The sequence below is a fragment of the Plasmodium fragile genome, assembly GCF_000956335.1.
Source record: "Plasmodium fragile strain nilgiri unplaced genomic scaffold supercont1.4, whole genome shotgun sequence".
In the NCBI taxonomy this organism is placed as follows: domain Eukaryota; phylum Apicomplexa; class Aconoidasida; order Haemosporida; family Plasmodiidae; genus Plasmodium; species Plasmodium fragile.
In genome coordinates, this window is record NW_012192584.1 from 310,414 (window position 1) to 330,347 (window position 19,934).

The window sequence follows — 19,934 nt, forward strand, 5'->3', positions numbered from 1 at the left end:
AAAAAAAGGACAGTATATATTTATAAAAAGGAGGTTGAACATCAAAGTCTTATGCTAATCCTGAGAAGTTTACCCTCTCCATATTTCTTTTTCTCGTCTGTGCGGTAGTTCATACGTGTGGAAATGTCGTCGGACACAAAAAAAAAAAAAAAAAAAAAATTGGGGAACAATAACAACAGGGAACCGCTAGCCAAAAATATGCCAGAATGACCACCCACAAGTTACCCATTTTGCAAACAGCGCTTTGGCAAATAAGCGTGCATGCATAGAAATACGTGTAACGGGGGAATGGTAACTCTGGGTTTGTTCCTACTGAGGGGTTGATTAGCACAGAAAAGGAGAAACTTCCTCCTCATTTAAAGTTCTTATCGTTTAAGTACACCCCCCATACTATTAACCCAAAATACAGAACAAAAAATGAACAGATAACAATTTCCATTTGGTAAACACTAAACGGATGGCTACAGGTTGAATTCCCATCATACTTCTCTTACACATGTGGACTTATCGGACGGGTAGAAACACGGTGAATCGCTATATCAAAATGAATGTCTCGTCCCCTTAGTTTACTTTACTTAGCTTTGCTATAGAAACAAAAATGGATGGTTGGCCAGGAACAAATGCAAGGGAGATATATTGTGTTGAAAAGACGGATAAAGCGATTTTTCTTGACACTCGCTGGGAGCATGGCTTGCTAAATGGTTGGTCTACTCAATTGCTCCCCATTTGGTTTTTTTTTTTTTTTTTTTTCCACTACACCCTGTAACCACCTAAAAATTCCGCAGTTTCCAAATTGCAATTTGAAACTTGAATGCCTCTTTGGAAGCAAGCTCCAAGGTGGGCGCGCTCCAATAAGTTTGCAAAAAAAGGGGAAGTGGCACAGGACAGAATGGAGTTCAGCAGCGAGAGGTTGGGCAAGTAGGACATAGTAATATGTTACAAAGAAGAGTGGAGGCAGGTAAAAAGAAATACAACTTTGCTGCATTCACCATTTTGCGTATATACTTGTCACATCAAACGTCTAGCCAATTTTTTTTTTTTTTTTTTTACGTCCCGGTCACTTGCACATTCTGTTGCAAAAGAAAGGTGTATACCTGAATGAGCTGCACAAGTGTTGTGTGCATAATTTTGCAGCCAAGTTGCTAAAGTTGAAGGGAGGCTTTTTATAAAAGACAATGCATTTGCAATTGGGACGAAAAAAAATTGCAACCTGGTGAACGGAACGTTCTTGCTGTGCGCACCGTTCAGCCAACTTGGGAATAAATTGTCATGTAAAAAAAAAAAAAAAATGCAAAGAACAGGAACAAAACAGAAAGGGAAACAACCAAACAAAGCAACTAAACAGAGCACTCAAACAGTAGCGAGCGAAGCCCTTTTGCTCTGCTTCTTTCAAAACTAGCGCATTCGGCTTCCCGCCTGTTGAGTTGAAAGTTGTTTTGTCAACCCCCCGCTACGCGCAATTAATTTCGCTTGCCTTTAGTTAATTTCCCTTTTTTATTTTCCCCCCACTCCTTATCCTCGTTTCTCAAGTTTCAGCTTACAATTTCCGTAGTACACATCGTATCAATTCATTTAAAACAAGTTCTGGCAAATTAGGATAAAAAAAAAAAAAAAATTTGTTACTTCATATGTTAGCAGCCCTTTTCTGCGCTTGCTCCTTTTGGTTTATTTATTTTGTTTTTTTTTTTTTTGCTCAATTTGAATCGAGTGTGCTGTATTATTTTATCATTTTCAATACCATATGAGGGAATTTATTACCCATCCAAGCTTGTTCCCTTTCCCCTTTTTCATTTTTGTTGTGAATAATTTTTGCCCACTTTGTGGTACTGTTTCATTTACGCTGACTTAAAGGCACACAGCCGTACGCGCATAAGGCGTAACATGTTTGTGCACACCAACCTCTGTGTGTTCGCGCTAGTCAGTGGCACAGGTAAACAACCCATCATCCCCATTTGGCACCATTCATTTGGAAGGAGCACTTACACCCGGAGTGCATTGACTTCTTCTCCTTAAACGAAGGTGTGTGGATGCAAATGATATGAGTGTATTCATTTGCACTCATTGTATGAGCTATCTGGAGGTGTATTTCCTTCTGTGTGGCATTTGAAGGTACTCCATATAAACGCGGTTACACGAGGGAGAGCATAAAACGGACGGAAAGGGAAAGGGGAATCGCCAGGGGAAAAAGACGATTTGTTGGAGGGTCGAATCCTGAACAAGGAAGACAAAAAGAAAAACGCGCAAAAAGAAGATCTCGCTAGGGCGTCATATTGTCTGGACGGAGAAGAACGAAGGGAGTGCAAATTTATGCTCAGGAAACGCGTTGGTTAAAAAGGGAAGGAAGTTTACCACCAGGGAAGGGACAGCGAAGGAAATAACACTAGAGTAGACAACATAGAAGTGGCAGCCACAGCGTGGACAAGACAAGCATGACGCTGAACATTGTCCAGGAAATACAAAAACAAAATGAAAACCATGTGCAGAATGAAGAAGGCAAAGAGGAAGAATTAGCCACGTATGATTATCCCTCCACGGAGAGGAGGAGAAGTAGAAGACTGTTAAGTCTCACAGGAGACAAAGCCAAACTGATAAAGCAAAATGGTTATTCTGGCCTAACGCACGGCACGAATGGGGGAGAAATTGCGGGACGCAATGTGAACTTAAATACAATCGTGAAGGTTAAGCTCAAGGAAAGCGCACCAACTAGGGACAGAGACAAATTGCAAAAGGAGGAGAACAGGGACGCTCAAGAGGGGAGCAAAGGATGTACTTCCGAGAGGGGGAGCTACATCATGGCGGCAAATAGTGTGAAGAAGAATACATTAGTTAAAAAGGTCTCGTTAAATGGTAACCAGGGGAAGACCTCAAAAGTGAATAAGAAAAAAATTGAAAAGGGCGTGGTTGTCGTGGTGGATAAGAAAAAAAGCGCTCCCTTAAACAAGGGCAACGCGAATCCGAAGGGAACAAGCGTACAAGGAATGGCCAACAAAACGCACAGTACAGTGATCGTGAAGAAGAAGAAAAAGCACCAGGCTGCGTTGAACAGGGCGCCCCTCTTGAGCAACAAGAAGGAGGAGGCGCAAGAGAGCAAATATAACTCCTTCATGGCGTGCAAAATGAGAATAGATAATAATATACAGGAAAAGGAAAAGGAGAAAATGAAGACGGGGCAGATAGAGAACGGACAAGTACCGAAGCGAAAAGAACAGAAGGAACCACCCCCCGTGAAGGACAACCTCCCGGGGGACAAGATAAAAAGCAGAGTTAATTCCGACTCCAAAGAGGAATTATTTCTGCAGAAAAGACTGAAGATGAGGAAGGAATCCTTGCCAAATGGGAAGAAGAGCCATAGCGAAAGGAGTCACTCAAATGAGAGTCAAAAAAAAAAAAAAAAAAAATGACTATCATTAAGAATAAGCAAATAAGGAAGTCAATAAACGAATTCATGAAAAACAGTACTCTCAATAACAGCAATTTTGCACCAAACAGTAAGTACAATATATACAGTTACGGGAAAGGCAAAAATGCATTTTACTCCTTAGAGAGAATTAATTACAGTAGTGGAGATAAACCGAGTGGAGAGGAAAATAAAAGAAAGCTTAATAGAATACCAGAAATTATAAATATAAGAAAGCAAAAATTTGTGATAGGTTCATCCAACAAAAAGTGCGACTTAGTTTTAGGGGGAAACATTGAAGGAGAACAATGTGAATTGGTGTGCAAATGTGTAGAGAAAAATATCAACCACTGTAGTGACATAAACAGGCAAATTAACAAATACAACTTATTTGTTATTAACAAGTCCAAGAGAAATTCAACCCTACTGAACAACTCAGTGGTGGACATTGACCAAGTCAAAGATGAAGATAGACTTTTCCTCGGAATCGAAAACATGGAGAAAAGGACAAGTGCAAAATATATATACAAAATTAAGTACAACAAAATGGCAAACATTTTTAACATAAATAATTTGTGCACGTACAATAAAGACAACTGTATACACAAGACGTTAATTACGAACGCGGAGGATAGAAAAGCTAGCAAAATTGTATCAACTAATTTTTCACTAATCAACCAAAATGAAGAACAGGAATCAGACATATCCATTTTGATATTTTTAATTATTAACAAAACCTCTATACAAAACGAACCGGTGCATTACATGAACAATTTGAACTCCTGCGCCAACCTTAACAGCACACCAAGGAAGATTAATGCAGATGATAATAGCATGGTAAGTAAAGGGTCCACGTCAGTTAACAAAATGATCAAAGAGGATTCGCCAAACACCCAATTTAATGAAAGCATTAAAAAGATTAACAAAATTTGTCAAAGCAGGATTTCCCCTTTGTGCGTAAAGGACTCCATTAAGAAGGAAGAAAAAGTAAAGAGCACGTTAAAAAGCGCCAACCACACCAAGGAACTTCCAGTGACACTCCTCAATGCGTGTGTTGAGTTGTGCAAAGAGATAAACAAAAGTGTGACGAAAGAACATACTGGGGAAGGCAACCACGCCGTTCCGGCCGGTACCCCAGTTACCAAATATCCATCGCTAACACCCCCAAAGGGGATGACACCTCCCAAGCACATTGCAACACCAAAGACGATGACACCTCAAAATGTGAATTTCTCTCATCCATTTCAAAGAGAGCAGAAGAAAGGATCACACATGAACAAATTGTACAACACGTTTCACGCAAGTTTTAGCACTCCTCCACACGGGGGAAGCTACACGGGTGAGACCACCAACGGGATTATCGAATCCAACAGCGTAGCAAAAGACGTGAGGGCAAGAGTTAGCGTCTCTGGAGATAGCGTCAACGGACTGCAGTGTCTGGGCTCCCGGATTAGCAGCGCTTCCAAAAGTTTAAGCCAGCCAAACGTCTGCGAAGAGGCCCATTTGCACAGCAACTCACAAGATTATACTTCGGATAACAGCAAATATAATTTGCAAAAATGGGAAGGCAAAAATTTTCTGCAAAGTAACACAAACAGAGAAGCGCCCTCAGAGAAGGAGGACAAAAATGGCGAAAAGGATTTTGCTAACCAAAACTGCACCTCGGATGGCCGTGTCTTTTGCCCACCATCTATCGATCAACACGCGCGTGTCTACTGCGAGGATGTAGACGCGAGGAAGGCAGAACAAATTGGGGAGGAAGTCCATGAAGAAGAATTGAATGTGTCATTGAATAACAGCTTATTGATAACCCCTGGAAAAGGAACCCAATTGGTGGACAGCAACCAGATGACCTTCTATGACTGCAAAGATGAAAAGCCAGGGAAGGAAGAAGCAGCCCCTCTACCTGAGAAGGCGAATAAGAATACCAACATGGTGATAAAAACATCCGAATCGAGTGAGTTCATAAAAAAAAAGGAAAAGGAATTATACTCTGTTTTATATTCCAAAAGTAGTGAAAGCAAAGCAAGTGGTGTAAATACAGATTTTGTTCTATGTCTGAAAAATGAACAGGGAGAAGAGAGGTATCTCAAAGTGATTGGAGAAATTAAGGTGAAAAGAAATGCCATTCTGTCAGACATAAAACATAACATAGATTTAAAACTGCTTGACAAATCTATTGAGCTTACAACTCTTAATAAGATAAACTATTTAAAATGTGAATCTATTTCTAAAGGGAAGTATTCGATTCGTTTAAATGCCTTTTCCGATAAACTGGATGAAACGAAGCTTGGTGAATTTTCAGCCCTGCACCTGGACTATATTGATAACACAAATTTTTCTCATTTAGACACATTGGAGTCACTTGAATTGAAGAAAATGCTATTTATAAAGTACGACGAGTAACCCTACGTTTTCAGCGTTTTGTGAATTTTTTTCATAAATTTCCATGCGCATTCAGGTAGGGTGTGCCAAAAGGAATAAGTTTTTGTCGCTAATTCGTTCTTTTTAAACGCCTTTTTAAAGTGCCATTTTGTTCTTTTTTTAAACACTTTTTAATGTGTCATTTTGTTTTTTTTTTTTTTTTTTTTTTTTTTTACCCTTTTTTGCATTCCCTCTTGACCCATTAATTTTGCCCACGTTGTTGTGTATGTTTTTAAGTAATTTATAAATGAGCCATGTGTTTCTCTTTTCTTGCGGTTACCCCGTGTCCTCTGTTTTTTTTTCCTCTACCAAAAAATTATTCCCTTTTGAAGTGTTTTATTATTTTACCTGTTTTTAGTATATGCGTATTCACGTGCATACATCATTCGTGCACGTGTGCCAACATTTTTAAATCCTTGCGAAATTTTATTTTTAATCGCCTCTGTCGCTTTTTTTTTTAATTGCTTGGTTTGGAGTATTATTTACAAAAGGGGGAAACACGCAAAGGGCGTCGAAAAAAGAAAACAAAAATTTGGGACGCGGTTTTTATAGCCGCCCTGCGTAAATAAAGAATTATGACCGCTGTAACTCAGTGAGCGCATACAACATGTATATTTGTCCAAACGTGAGCAGAATAAATCGCCTTTTCTTTTCCCATAACGTAAAGCCGTAAAAATAGGGAAAAAAACAAAACCGTTCAGCATTTCTTCCAGTTTATAAAAATTAAAAGAATAAATCTCAAGGGACGCATGTTAACTCGATCTTAGCGGGGACGCGAACAAACCAGAAGAAGAGCGGGTTACTAAATTTAGTTGAATAATTTTCCCAAACAATCTGTTCACCTATAAGCCTTTCGTGTCAACATATCGCGATATTTGTGATGAAAAAAATAAAAATAAAATAAAAAATAACGCGCCCCAAGTGCAGTCAGTACCAACATGTATATATTTTGCCTAAGCATAAATATCCGCGAGTTGAGGCAAAAGTTAAAAATATAGAGTTTATGCCATTTTAACGATTATTTTTGTAAATTCGTTTTTTCAAGGGGATACAGTGGTTACATATTTAAATTATAAGCACGTCTATATGTATATATATACGCAATAAATATACGCTTTTATAATACATGTAAGTTGTTTCCACTGGAGCTGCTCCCGCTTTGCTTTTCCCCGGCTAACGCGACGACGAATCAGTTTATAAATGTTGGTGAAAGAAAAAAATAGCTAGCTAGGGAAAAAAAAAAAAAAAATATGAACATGTCAATTAAAAAAGGGGGATATCAAATACAAAATAAAAAGATTTTTAACAAAAACCATGGAAACAAAGTGAAGAAGAACAGGAAAGGAAAACATGGCAGGAAGAATGATGGGAAGGACCACGTCGACGAGAGAGCCCAGTTGCAGAAAGATATCGATGAGAAGTTAGAAGCTCTTGTTGAGGAAAATAAAAGAAAACAATACGAAAAGCAATGGAAAAAGCACTTTGAAAAAGGCCAAGAGCCCAGTGATAGCCCCAACAAGGGGAAAAATGGCGAAGATGAGAGCAACAAGACTGGAAATAGCACCCACAATAGTGACAAAAAAAAAGAAAAGAATAAGGTTTATAAAAATAACCTAACGATCATAGACAAAAATGTTCTGACCGAGCACGAGTTTAAGGCATTACCAATAAGTAAACGTACCCTAAGAGCTCTAAACGAAAACAATTTTGTGCACATGACAAATATACAGGCAGTGTCTATCCCTATCGTTTTGCTAAATAAGCACATCTACGCGCAGGCACAAACGGGAACTGGAAAAACGCTATGTTTCTGTGTCCCACTGGTGGAAAAACTGTACAGAAATAGCATCGATAACTACAATCGCATTTTGGGAGGGCTGATAATTACCCCAACGAGGGAGCTGGTGTTTCAAATTTTTGAAGTTCTAAATATGTTAAATAAATATCATAAGCTAAATATATGCTGTGCGATAGGAGGGAAGGATGAAGAGAGAGAGAAATCAATTTTTAGTTACGCAAACATTATTGTTTGCACAACGGGCAGATTACTGTACCACTTGGAAAACAACTACTACTGCAACTTGGACTACTTAAGCACCCTCGTGATTGACGAAATTGACAAATTAATTGATAGCAGTTTTTACGACAATTTGAAGAATATTCTGTTATACAAGCCGAAAGAGAATTGCCAAATCTGTCTATTCTCAGCCACGATTTGTAAATTTTTAAGCATCATATTGAGAACCTTCAACATTAAGGACTACGAATATGTTAGCATCAACGACAACGACAAATACATCGAGAGTAACAACGTGAAGCAGGTCTACATCGAGTGTGATATTTATAGCAAAATCAACTATTTGTATACTTTTTTGTTTTCAAAAAAGAACAAAAAGATAATTGTTTTTTTCTCCACATGTAAGCAAGTTCGATTTATGTATGAAGTATTTAGAAAAATCAAAGTTGGTGTAATGAAGTTTTTACAACTGCATGGGAAGTTAAAACAAACAAGCCGCTTAAACACGTACCATTTTTTTTCCAAAAAAAGAAATTTCGTATGCTTATTCACCACCGATATCGCTTGCCGAGGTTTGGACTTCGCCTCTGTAGACTGGGTCATCCATTTTGATTTTCCAGAAAATGTGGAAACCTTCATTCACAGGTCAGGTAGAACGGGAAGATTCACCAATGTAGGTAACAGTCTCATCTTCCTAACCACAGAAATTGATAACAAGAAAATTTTCTTAAACGTGCTAAAAGAAAACAACATAGAAATTAAGGAAAAATTTATCAAAAAAAATAAGCTGTTTGACATTAACAATAAAATACACTCTCTAAATGCTGCCTTTGTCGATATAAAATATTTGGCCAAAAAGGCCCTCATCATTTATCTGAGGCATTTGTATATTGTCATGAAATTTAAGGACATAAAGAAGCTGAACCTTAATCAGCTGGCCTACTCATATGGGCTCATCGAATTTTCCCAATGCATGATGGAGGAGTTGAACATAGATGATCACCAGAAGGTCGAAGTTAAAAAGAAGAGGTCCCGTTTTGAGAAATTTATGGAAATACTAAAAAGGAAGAAGTTGAAGGGGGGAAATGCACCCGTGGAGGGGGAGAAAAGCGAAGGTGATGTTCCCTCACATGAACCTGATGGTAGACAGGGCACGGGGGACAACTCCCCAAGAAATGCCCCACAGCTACCAGATTTGGACGCAACAGAGGAAGAAGATTTATTTATTCAAAAGGAGGCCCAAATTGAGGACGACTCTCCAGTGATGTTACCAACCAAAAAGAGAAAGAAGCGAGTGAAGGTGGCCAAAACGCTAAGCAGGAGTGTGCTCTATGATGACAGCGGAAATGAAATCAATGACGACGGGGTGAAGTTAAAAATTTTGGTGAACGACTTGAATGAGAACACGAAAGAGGATGCGCAGGACACGGAATGCGAATACGATGGTGACGATGCGCATGAAGGCAAAGATCGATATCAAGGTGGTGACCAGAATGCTGGTACTACCCCTGGTGGAAATACCTACATTCAGTTGCTGAGGGAAAAAATTCAAAGGGAAAACGAGAAAAGAAAAATGAGCAAGCTAAGATATGAAGACCTAAGTGACGATGCGAATAACTCCGAGGAGTATTCAGACGCCGCGACAGATTCACCTACCGATGAAAGTGACGAATCGGAAAGTTCTCAGAGTGACCAAACTTCAGACGAAAAGTTGGAGGGAAGAAAAGATAACCATTCTGTGAAAAGGAAAAAGGCCTTACTGAATAAGGGCAAACTGAAGGATACTCCGGAGGAAAATGCAAATGGTAAAAAGCGTGCTGCGTCTTATTTTTATTTTTTAGTCCTATGATGCACGTACATGTGTGCGTTCGCAAAATAGTGGAAGTGTTAGCTCCCTCCTCGAGCGTTGCATATTTAATGTTACCTTCTCACATATATGAACATTTTTTTTTTTTTTTTTTTTGCAGAAGATATATCCGACTTGGAAAGTAAAGTGATGCAGTTTTTATAGGCTAATTTCCCCCGTGCCCGGATTATTGGTTTTTAATGCCCACACCCAGAACTATTTATTCATTTTTTTTTGTTCTTTTGCTAAGCATAGCATCATTCATTTTGAGAGGTGCTTTCAATGTTAAATATTTCTCCATGTAGTGGTACCCTTCCTTTAAAGAGTGCAACTGTGGAGTTATTTTTTTTTTGTTTTGTCATTTAAAACTACTATACTATAATGTTGCCATTTTTTAAATGGTGCAAGCGGTTTGCACGCGGTGCACATAGACATAGGCAGCACATGCGTGCATACCTTTATCATTCCCCTTAATTGTAAAAATTAAATGAAAGTTTTTCCCCCTGTCCCCTGGTTGTCGTTAATTTTTACGAATAGAGAAAAGCATCGCTTTGGTGTAATGGAGGGTGTATATTCAATCAGGACGAGCAAGTTAACCTCATAACCAATGGGTGAGAGGTCAATGCTATAGCGGATCATCCTCCTATCTTTATAAGGAGGCGGGGGATTATGCTAAAATGGCTCAAGCCAGGACTGCGCTCAAAGGGGGGGTCCAAATTTGTAAATGTTCCCCTGCGTATATGTAAAATTATGGAGATGCGCGAATAGGGGACAATAAAAGGAGATGAGAAGCAGTTTAAGGGATGAACTTTCGAACAGTTGGGCAAACGTAGAGGGAAATGGGCACTTGTTTCGTAATTGTGTTGCTACAATTCGTAGTAGGAAGCATAATCTTATAGTGAAAAAGCTAAATGCGCAAATGTCGCCTAAGTGAAGCTTTAAAACAGCGTATTTTTACAAAGTGGGAAAATTAGCTGTGTTTTTTTTTTTTTTTTTTTTTCTGTCACCATTTGGAGTGAGAAAAGTCATATTTTTTTATTATTTTTAAATTACCCATATTGCGCAGATTTTTTTTTATATAAAATTCAACACAACAATTCGGCAAAATTGTAAATGCCCAAAATAGGGGTTCCCCTTCCGCAAGGCCACGCCCGCGAGGAATCTAAGAAAAACGTAATAAATTGGGAGAAAAAAAAAAATTCATTGCTGCGGTGGAAGCGGTGATGTTATTAGAAAAGATTTAATTTTTTTCGATGGAGTAAAAATTAAAATTGAGCCACGATTTAATGAATTGATACGTTGAGAGCATTATTGTAGGCCCACGCAAATTGTGCACTGCGTGCAATTTAAGTATACGTGTAAAAAAGGCCTGAATGCCCCTGCATCTTGGTATATGAGCACAATTTTTATTTTTTCCCCAAGAAGAGTGAATATCTTTACAGCTTAAATATTAATGGAACGGGAGAAGTTTGGTGTGGGGCAGTGAAATTGCCCACAAAATATCCCGAAAAAATGGGTGACCAAAATGGCTATTTGTTAGCATATACATACATTACGAGTTAGTATATATATTGTCTGGCTGTATGCCCTTGGGTATGCAGCTGTAACTCATAGAGACACGCAAATTCGTTTGCAAAAATCATGGGATGCTACGATGTGGGGAGGATATTCCAATGCCTAACGTTCGTTCCCGTCTATTGCAAGACACCAGTTACTGAATGTGTTCTGTTGGAAAGAGAACATATTGAAGTAATAATGAACTGCAAACCGCCTCAGGCTGGAAACAGAGCAGGGTCAGTGGTCGCTGGTGTTACGGTGCGAAGATTACGGTTGAGCGGGCAAGGTGTCTGAATCTCTCTGACAGGGTATGTGCACCATTGTTTTTTTTTTACACAGGAAAAACAGAATAAAAAATATGTATATGTTGCGTGCACTGCGGAGAATAGGGTCGTATGTGGAGAATAAGGTCATACGCGCACAATATCGTGTTATGTGTACATTATGATGTGCTGTCTTACTAATGGAGAATAAGCGCATGTGTGGAGAATATGGTTTGGTGTAATGCCTTAGGCATTGGCCATAGTATAGGTCGGGTATGTATTAGTACGCACCCTTTCCTAGGTTCCCGCACTTACCGCTGAGTAATTTTTCCTGCCTACACTGGGCATACGAAGATTGTTGAGGGGAATCTGAATTTTTTAGTGAGCTAGATATTCCCGTACAAAGAGCTTTTTTTTACCTTTATTTCCCTAATTTCCGTTTCAAACTTTAAGATGAACCGTAGCTAGCTACAAGGGCGATGCCCCAATGTAACACTTAGTTCATAATTCTGGGCTTTTCCCTTTGGTTGATTTACCTTTGGCATAGTTTAGGGTGTAACGTTTAATATATAAATTGTTATGTATAAAATATAACTGTTCTGTTCCGTTCGATACTGAGTAATAACTAACTGACGGCGCGCACTATGGAAACTGACCGTATTACAGGTTTTGATAATATTACCCCATACAGGATAGGGCTACGGCATGGCCTATATACAGGGCGCTTCCTTCCATATAAGGGAATAGCCCCGCATTGACAGAAAATTATACGTCAACTTTATAAACCCATAATAAATATAAAGGGGCGCGTTCCATAACATGAAAAGGAAGCAGAAGGAACATGGGACGTAAAGGCTTATTTAAAAATAATATGGCTGGGTTTTATTATTTCCCCTGAGGGAATGGAACAGGTAAGCACAAATAATGTATATAATATAAATCAAATATTCTTCCAAGGGCTTTAATCCTTAATGGTTCAATTTTTGTACAGGGCGCACTCTGGAAAATATTGCGTAAAATTTTGGGTCCCAAAAAAAATGACTCATCACTTAGTGTTCCCGAGCGGTCTCCCACCTCAGTACTGGCTAAGCCTTACAGTGCTTAACTTCAGAGTTCTGATGGGATCTGGTGTGGCCACTGTAGTATGAACGAGTCGTAATTTTAAGGCACCTGCAACGTCATTATTTTTCTAGGTCCCCTCATGAAACGTATGCACCCCGCAATAGTCCCTCTGTTTCCTCACCCGCAGGGTATTATATAATCATACGTATATATATATGACTCATAGCGGGCATGCTGTACATATAATAATTGAGCACTTGCCTATGCATAAATTGGTAGGCCCACTATAGCACGACGCTCAAAAGAAATGACCACTAATAGTTCATATCCTTTTCCGTAGAGGGGAACACTTGTTATGTGCCAATTTAATACTGCTTAAAGAATAATACGTTTGAGATGGTATTGTGCACAGATAATCTTAAAGCAAGAAAAAAAAAAAAAAAGGCCGCGGAGCCAAAAGTACAAGAGAATGATGTATATTTTCCCTAAGGGCCATAATAAAAACACAGCATTGAACACAAGGACGTTCACCATATGGGGGTATCACCTCAGCATAGGCTATACATAGAGAACACAGCCGGTAGCGTACTTGCGGAGTATCCTGTATCCAAACCATTGGGGTCTTTCATGCGCCAAAGTGTTAGCTTGGTGAACACCATTAAAACCGCTGGATGTCAACGCAAGAATAATGATCCCTTGGGGGCTATGTCAATTTGTAAGAGTATTTCCTGTGCTAACGTAGCCACCAAAGTTAAGTCGTATTCCCCCACGCAACCTATAACATCTTATGAACTGCATTAAATCCACTACTTGGAAACACTACGTACTCTATAACAGGTTTGACAAGTGGTAAGTATTATTTTATTTTAACGATATAAGGGCAAGAACCTTGTGTCAAGCTTCGCCCTAGAAATAGGAACAAGAAAGGCAAACCATCTTTGTTGCAGCATTCACAGGTATGGGAACATTCCATGTTAATGTTTTTCCCTTCATTTATTTATTTATTTATTTGTTGGATGCATAGTTTTATTAGTACAATTGCTAAGTACCGTCATTATTCATTACATCAGTAGGTGGCCCCCACATTAGTCCCCTATTAAAGGTTACTCATTTATTCCTCCTATAAATGGGGATGCATAAAATTTTGGGTCCCAAAAAAAATGACTCATCACTTAGTGTTCCCGAGCGGTCTCCCACCTCAGTACTGGCTAAGCCTTACAGTGCTTAACTTCAGAGTTCTGATGGGATCTGGTGTGGCCACTGTAGTATGAACGAGTCGTAATTGTAAGGTACTTGACGGGTCATATTGTTGTATCCTTCATTTAATCGACGCCATAATTACTTCGTCCCCCCGTGAATAAGTGCCAACTATATTTTTATTTGCCGAAAAATATTTGTTTATACTCTGTTTCTATAAACTAGGTTCCAATCCGCTCAATTAAATTGAGGTCATATTTAATGAAGAATTCCCTCCTGATACGGTTCAAATTGTTACGCAAAAAAAAAAAAATTATGCCAGCGTTTGCATAAATATAAGGCAACATATTTGTAAAATTGCTTGTTAAAAAAACTACCAAAAATAAAAATGTACTATCATGTACTACTATAGGACTAGGCCATTTATGCGTATTTTCAGGACCACTTTTGTGAAAATACATTAAATTTAAAATTAGCCATAAATATAAAGGTTCAATAAAGTTATGCTGTTACTATAAACTGCGTCGTCTGTTTATAATTTTTGTTTCCACTATGCAACTTCGTTCGCGCTTTAGGCTACAGTCCAGTAAAGGATATAGATGGCCAAAATCAGCTGCGACCATACATTTCCTCCTCAGGGCGCTTCACCATTTTGTATATAACGAATATTTCAACTTGTCCGTTGCTTCCATACGGCCAGTTATCCTCCTGTTGTAGGGAAGGAAAAAATGCCAACACGGGAGCCTAATATATCCCCCTTTACATAGCCTAAAAGTGAGCAAAAAAAAGACACCCAACTATTAACAAAATGGGACCACAACTCACATCTGACGCTAGTAACCTCCTAACAGGTACCCTGCGTTATAATACAACACAAGCAAGTGATGCGGTACTTCTTAAGACAATAGAAAACACCATTGCTTTGGTGAAAAATGCGCAAATATGCGAAAATGCCTCTAAGCATTCGTACGCTATGCCTGCATATGCGCTGTCCCGCTATGGTAGGGCCAAACCCAGCGAACAGGTAACCCATCAAACGACCCAACCGGTCATGAATACATATACAAAAGGTTTCAAAAAAAAATGTACGCGATGTTCTCTGCTTTCCATACTAATGTGGCGCTCTATGAGGGAGCTCTTTGTTCCAAAAAAAATAAAATAAAATCCTTTTTATATATGTTCTATATGGCACGCGATATTTTGTCGTAAGGATAAACACAGGCATACTCTCCTTCCCCATGCTAAAGGGATAGAACTAAATTGTAGCCATTTGCAAAGAGGTATTTACAAAACTTTGCATCTTCTTGTTCCCACTTGAGCGTAATAAATTAGCCATTGTTAAAAATTAAGTAATAAAATAACAACAAAATTTTATGAAGAAATAAAGTATGATTTTCATCATATACACTACTACAAACATATGATCCTGTTTCAAATTCTTTTCCACAAAAATAAAAAACGCTAGGGGCTACTCCGGGAATCGAACCCGGGACCTCTCCCACCCTAAGAGAGAATCATACCACTAGACTAAGTAGCCTCATTTTATTATATGGTACTCTTTCGCCCTAAATCCTCAACTCTAAACCTGAGCATATAATAAAAAAACACAAAAAAAACAAAAATAATAATCCAAGAACAAATTCACTTCAATGCCTTATAGCCTATGCACTTATTGAAAAAAACACAGATTAAATAACCACTTAGTTGGATTTGAAACATAAAGCATGGAATATATCCTTGCATAATCATACCAGTATGCTTGTATGTAAAAGCATAGGGAAAACCCCTCAGGCGAGCGATTAACGTGGGGAAAAGAATATGTATGTTACAGTATGAGACGAAAGCACCGCATATAATGATAGATGGTACTTTGCATTTGACAAAGTCCCTCCTGTAAAAGAAGAAACACTTAAGGGTAATACACAAATGATTTTTCTAATGCGGATTGGAATAACAACCTGGACAAGGTGTAGAAAAAAAACTTTCCTTCTCATACGATAAAGGGCACTTCTTTTTTTTTAATACATATTACTGTTTGGAGACATGCACTCCCTCTCTCTTCCTTCCATTTTCGGAGACAGTAGAAACTGTTTTATTTTTTTTTTTTTCCTTTCCCTCATGTTGCACAATAACAGTAGCTTACATTGGTGAGCACTTTTGTTAAAACAGTTCGTACGGTGCGCAGTTAATGTAGAATATAGAAACGTGTACAACTACACATTCAGAGGTTCCATTAACAATCGACACACCTATCTGTGCATGCTGGTCCGAGGAATACTAAAAATGGTGAGCAATTTATTCACCTTGCAAGGACATTTTTGATGGCCAATTAACCTAAAAAGGTAAACTTAACAGCGTTTTGGTGGAGTTCAGTTGGGGGAAATTAATGCGGTGTGTTTGATATACGCCTGGCGGTTATTTATGATGGCGCGGGAATTAAACCCATTTTTTTAATTTTTCTCCAAAGGGAACATTTTAAAGGGAGAAAAACAAACTGTCTGAAATAAAGGATAGAGTGGCACCACTTCTCCATTAACAAAAAAAACAAAATAAAATAAAATAAGAAAAAAAAACACAAAAAAGGGCAACAAACGTGAGGCAGGGTAACCGGATTACTGCTTCTCGACCAAAACGAATAAACCTTCCCAACAGTGTTTCCACAACCTGGCTCAAGAAAACATCTTCTGTGTAAATTCTTCTAAGGATATAAAATTCTTATTGTATGGATCTACACACTTCTTAAAATTCTTGCAGTCTTCATCAGTTACAACATCGCTCACTTTCATAACTAAAAAAATCATTGTATCCACGCTCAGATAGCCTGTGTTATCTTTGTCTAACTTTTTCAACGTGCGCATTAATTTTTTTTGAGGGGTTAGTATCCCTAGCTCCTTCCTTGCTATCTTCCAGTACTCCTCTAAGTTATAACTGATTTTATTATTCTGATACAGCTTGTTATAATCGCTCGACACTCCGATGAGTCTTAGGGCATACACTAATTCGTTGAAGGTTATGTACCCGTCCGCGTCCTTGTCCATTATAATGAACGATTCATTAATTATGGCTCTTGTCTTGGCCATGGTGACAAAGGGGGAGAAATTTCACGTGAAATAGTGTTCAGTTCACGTGATACACACACGCGAATGCAAATAATATTTTGTGATTCTGTAATAGAGGGGAAAATAAAGCAACTCGAGGGTGTTACTACGAAAAATAACAATAAACTGTGGTAGTAGGTAAAAAACGTAACGGGCAGCAGAAAAAAAAAAAAAAATAAAGTCAAATTTGTTTTCTTCAATTTTTTTAAATAAACAGGATAGGTCTTCACATCGAATATGTATTAGCTGTTGTGGTGGGGAAAAAAATGGGAACTACGTTCGGAAACAAACGAGTTCAAAAAGAACTAACAAATTCATCCCTTTGTCTTCAACATTGTCAAAAATTTTTTTTTTTTCTCTTTTTCTGGACGGAAAAATAGCTAGACAGTTCGTGGCCATTGTAGCTAATTTTTCTTAATATTTTTTTTTTTTTTTTTTCTACATCTCTTGAATTAGCCCTTGATCGCCCTGATCTTCAGGTTCCTGTATGAACGTTCAGAAAAAAAAAAAAAAAAAAAAACAGCCATTAAGTGAAAGAAACAGCCATTACGTCAAAAAAACAGCAATTATGTGAAAAAAAAATAGCAACTGTTGTCCAAAAAATGTAGCCATTATTGCGAAAAAAAAACTCCTAAACTTGGAATAATCCATTTTTTCCTCACGCACAATTATGAATTTCTGTTTATTGGACGAAATCGCGCACACTGTTGTAATTCCACAAGAACAGCTGTGCAGGGCTTCCCCAAACAGTGTGCACTTTTTTTTTTAAGCATTTGCAAAATGGACGTCTTGGCCGAATTTTTTTCCCTACCTGATTCGCAACGTCCGCTACTGTAATGTTCATGGCCTTAAGTTTGCTCTCGCTTATGTTGTCGTTGCACACGTCGAAAATGCCCATAGAAACGTCTACACGGGGAAAGAGGGGAAATAAGGTCGCGAAGGGAAATGTACATACAAGTTTATACATATGTACATGCATATACAGCTTGTCTTTTGTTCATAAAACTAAAAGGACGTGACATAAATATATGGTGCTTACCCATGACAACGCATGCGTCGTCGCTATTCTCACAGGAATGATCAAGGATGTCCTTGTCGATCCTCACGCTCTCTGTATCCATACTTCTTAAGTTTTCGTTGGATTTCTGCATCTGTGCCAGAAAACTTTTATATTTTTCTAAGGAAGAACTGGTTATTAAATCCCTGTGAAAGCGCGGTTTTTCCCTCTTTGTTTTTTGTTCTGGGGGAGTGTGGCGCGATTCGTCCAGAGCTTCATCTTTGTCATTAAGTAAAAAAAGCTTATCCTTTGTGTCTTCTTTGAATTGGTCGTCTAGTAAGCTCTCCCTCGATATTTTAGGTCCACTTCTTTCCTTTTCATCATTTTTTTGATTTCCGTGCATATTTTTAAAGACGATCAGATGGATGGGGAACAATTCTGCTTAACATTTAAGTGTAACAGGAAAAGGAGCAACTTGTCCTTCATACAAAACAGTTGCAACGAGTACCCACGCGTGGCTTCCCTCCTATTTTGACATGAACACCCTGTTGTCATGTAACTTTATCAACATGTAATTTCACAGATCAAGGGAACCCTTTCATAATTACCGCTGTTTTTATAAATACGCATGTTGCTCGTTCAATTTGACGAAATGTTAGCTACAAAAATATACTTTATCGCAACAATGATGACACACGTTACTTTTTTTTTTCTTTTTTTTTTTAATTGCGAAGAATTTGCTTTAAATAGGGTTTCGCAGAAAAAATGCCTGTGTTCCAGCTTTCTTTCACTTTTCCTTTCCGCGCAAGAATAACTCTCATTGTTACCGTAAAAACGTACACGTTTGTTTACGTACAATAAGTGTACTTTAATACGTTAGTGTAAGTCGCAAAAAAAAAAAAAAAAAAAAAAAGTATTCACTGGTGAACGAAAAAAGGAAAAATGCACAAAAATTTTCATGTGCAAAATTTAAGGGGACAGATCTGCGTTGAAACATGCCCCCTTCGCGCAGCACATAAATCTGTGCAGTCAACACGCACGTTCGCATAGGTCAGTGTGTTCTTACAGTTGCGTACAACGATGTTCGATCGGGCATGTAGGCACTTATAGTTTTTAATCGTACATGTGCAAATTTGAGCTTGCACGCATATAAAGTGGGGAAAAATATCAGTTAAAGAGGAATACTCCCAAAAGGAGCGTCTACTGAGGTGTTGCAATGTAGCAACATGCTAATACTTTGCATTGCTTCAGCTGGCACAACAACTTCGCTTTTTTTTTTTTGCATCTGTTGCAATAATTCCCGTGTTTTATGTGATAAAAATGTATGTGTAGAAATTTTATTATTATTTTTTTTTAATAGACCAATGTGCTTGGCTAAATTGTGAAATAAATACAACTGTGGAGTTGTCAATTGCTGGTTGTCGTGTGCATAACTCGTGTTATGAGCTTTCCGTAAATCCCTTCCATAAATCATCATAATGAGGCGTTTTACTAACATTAAAAAGAAGTTACCTTTTGACCCACGTCAATTTCGAAGCTTATGCTGAAAATAAACACCCTAATAATGCAATAACAATATACACATATATATATGTATGTTTTGATTCTTCATCGACGTGGCATCTCAAACCAATTAAACGATTGACTCCTGTGGAAGGCCAAATAATAAACACCTCTTGCATTGTGGCCTACTTTTTCAAACGCACAGACCTTAGTGGAGATTTGCTCTGTTCTGATATGCGGATCGAAAAGGGAACCTTGTATTTTTTAAGGACCTACTTAAGGGACAGGGCAATTTTTTCTTTTAATTTTTTCTACATTTGCATGCTGAATGCCTATGTGAGGCATATGCACCACGTATGTGCATATGTCAGGTTGGGGCTCCATGTGGACATGCAGTTTTTGAAAAATTACAATCGAATAAATCGACAACCAAATTTTGTAAGGTAAAAAAAAAAAATAATAAAATAACATAATGCTCTATATGTATTAAATTATTCGGTTAATTGGGTGAAAAAGGGAAAAGATAAATTATAATACAAACACTCTGCAACAGGAAATATTTTTCACACGATT

The 19,934-nt window shown here is 38.1% G+C and overlaps 5 protein-coding genes and 3 non-coding genes across 8 annotated transcripts; 3 read left to right on the forward strand and 5 right to left on the reverse strand.

Annotated features, from left to right (window-relative positions):
* Positions 1 to 2,429: 2,429 nt before the first annotated feature.
* AK88_00521 (uncharacterized protein) lies at positions 2,430 to 3,401 on the forward strand (the record flags this gene model as incomplete). Its single annotated transcript, XM_012478172.1, has 1 exon — positions 2,430 to 3,401. One exon carries the CDS (start codon positions 2,430 to 2,432, stop codon positions 3,399 to 3,401), a length of 972 nt encoding a protein of 323 aa, XP_012333595.1.
* A 44-nt stretch (positions 3,402 to 3,445) lies between these two features.
* On the forward strand, positions 3,446 to 5,803 carry AK88_00522 (uncharacterized protein; the record flags this gene model as incomplete). The annotated part of the gene is made up of 1 exon (XM_012478173.1): positions 3,446 to 5,803. The coding sequence occupies one exon, from the start codon at positions 3,446 to 3,448 to the stop codon at positions 5,801 to 5,803; it is 2,358 nt and encodes a 785-aa protein (XP_012333596.1).
* Positions 5,804 to 7,071: 1,268 nt separating this feature from the next.
* On the forward strand, positions 7,072 to 9,849 carry AK88_00523 (uncharacterized protein; the record flags this gene model as incomplete). Its single annotated transcript, XM_012478174.1, has 2 exons — positions 7,072 to 9,643; positions 9,806 to 9,849. The coding sequence occupies 2 exons, from the start codon at positions 7,072 to 7,074 to the stop codon at positions 9,847 to 9,849; spliced, it is 2,616 nt and encodes an 871-aa protein (XP_012333597.1).
* Positions 9,850 to 12,542: 2,693 nt separating this feature from the next.
* On the reverse strand, positions 12,543 to 12,656 carry AK88_00524. The gene has a single exon (XR_001111604.1). It is a non-coding gene; the product is annotated as a 5S ribosomal RNA (ribosomal RNA).
* A 1,071-nt stretch (positions 12,657 to 13,727) lies between these two features.
* Positions 13,728 to 13,841, reverse strand: AK88_00525. The gene has a single exon (XR_001111605.1). It is a non-coding gene; the product is annotated as a 5S ribosomal RNA (ribosomal RNA).
* A 1,387-nt stretch (positions 13,842 to 15,228) lies between these two features.
* Positions 15,229 to 15,300, reverse strand: AK88_00526. Its single transcript has one exon. It is a non-coding gene; the product is annotated as a tRNA-Pro (tRNA).
* A 1,132-nt stretch (positions 15,301 to 16,432) lies between these two features.
* AK88_00527 (uncharacterized protein) lies at positions 16,433 to 16,843 on the reverse strand (the record flags this gene model as incomplete). Its single annotated transcript, XM_012478175.1, has 1 exon — positions 16,433 to 16,843. The coding sequence occupies one exon, from the start codon at positions 16,841 to 16,843 to the stop codon at positions 16,433 to 16,435; it is 411 nt and encodes a 136-aa protein (XP_012333598.1).
* Positions 16,844 to 17,299: 456 nt separating this feature from the next.
* On the reverse strand, positions 17,300 to 18,261 carry AK88_00528 (uncharacterized protein; the record flags this gene model as incomplete). The annotated part of the gene is made up of 3 exons (XM_012478176.1): positions 17,300 to 17,344; positions 17,673 to 17,767; positions 17,901 to 18,261. 3 exons carry the CDS (start codon positions 18,259 to 18,261, stop codon positions 17,300 to 17,302), a joined length of 501 nt encoding a protein of 166 aa, XP_012333599.1.
* Positions 18,262 to 19,934: the final 1,673 nt, after the last annotated feature.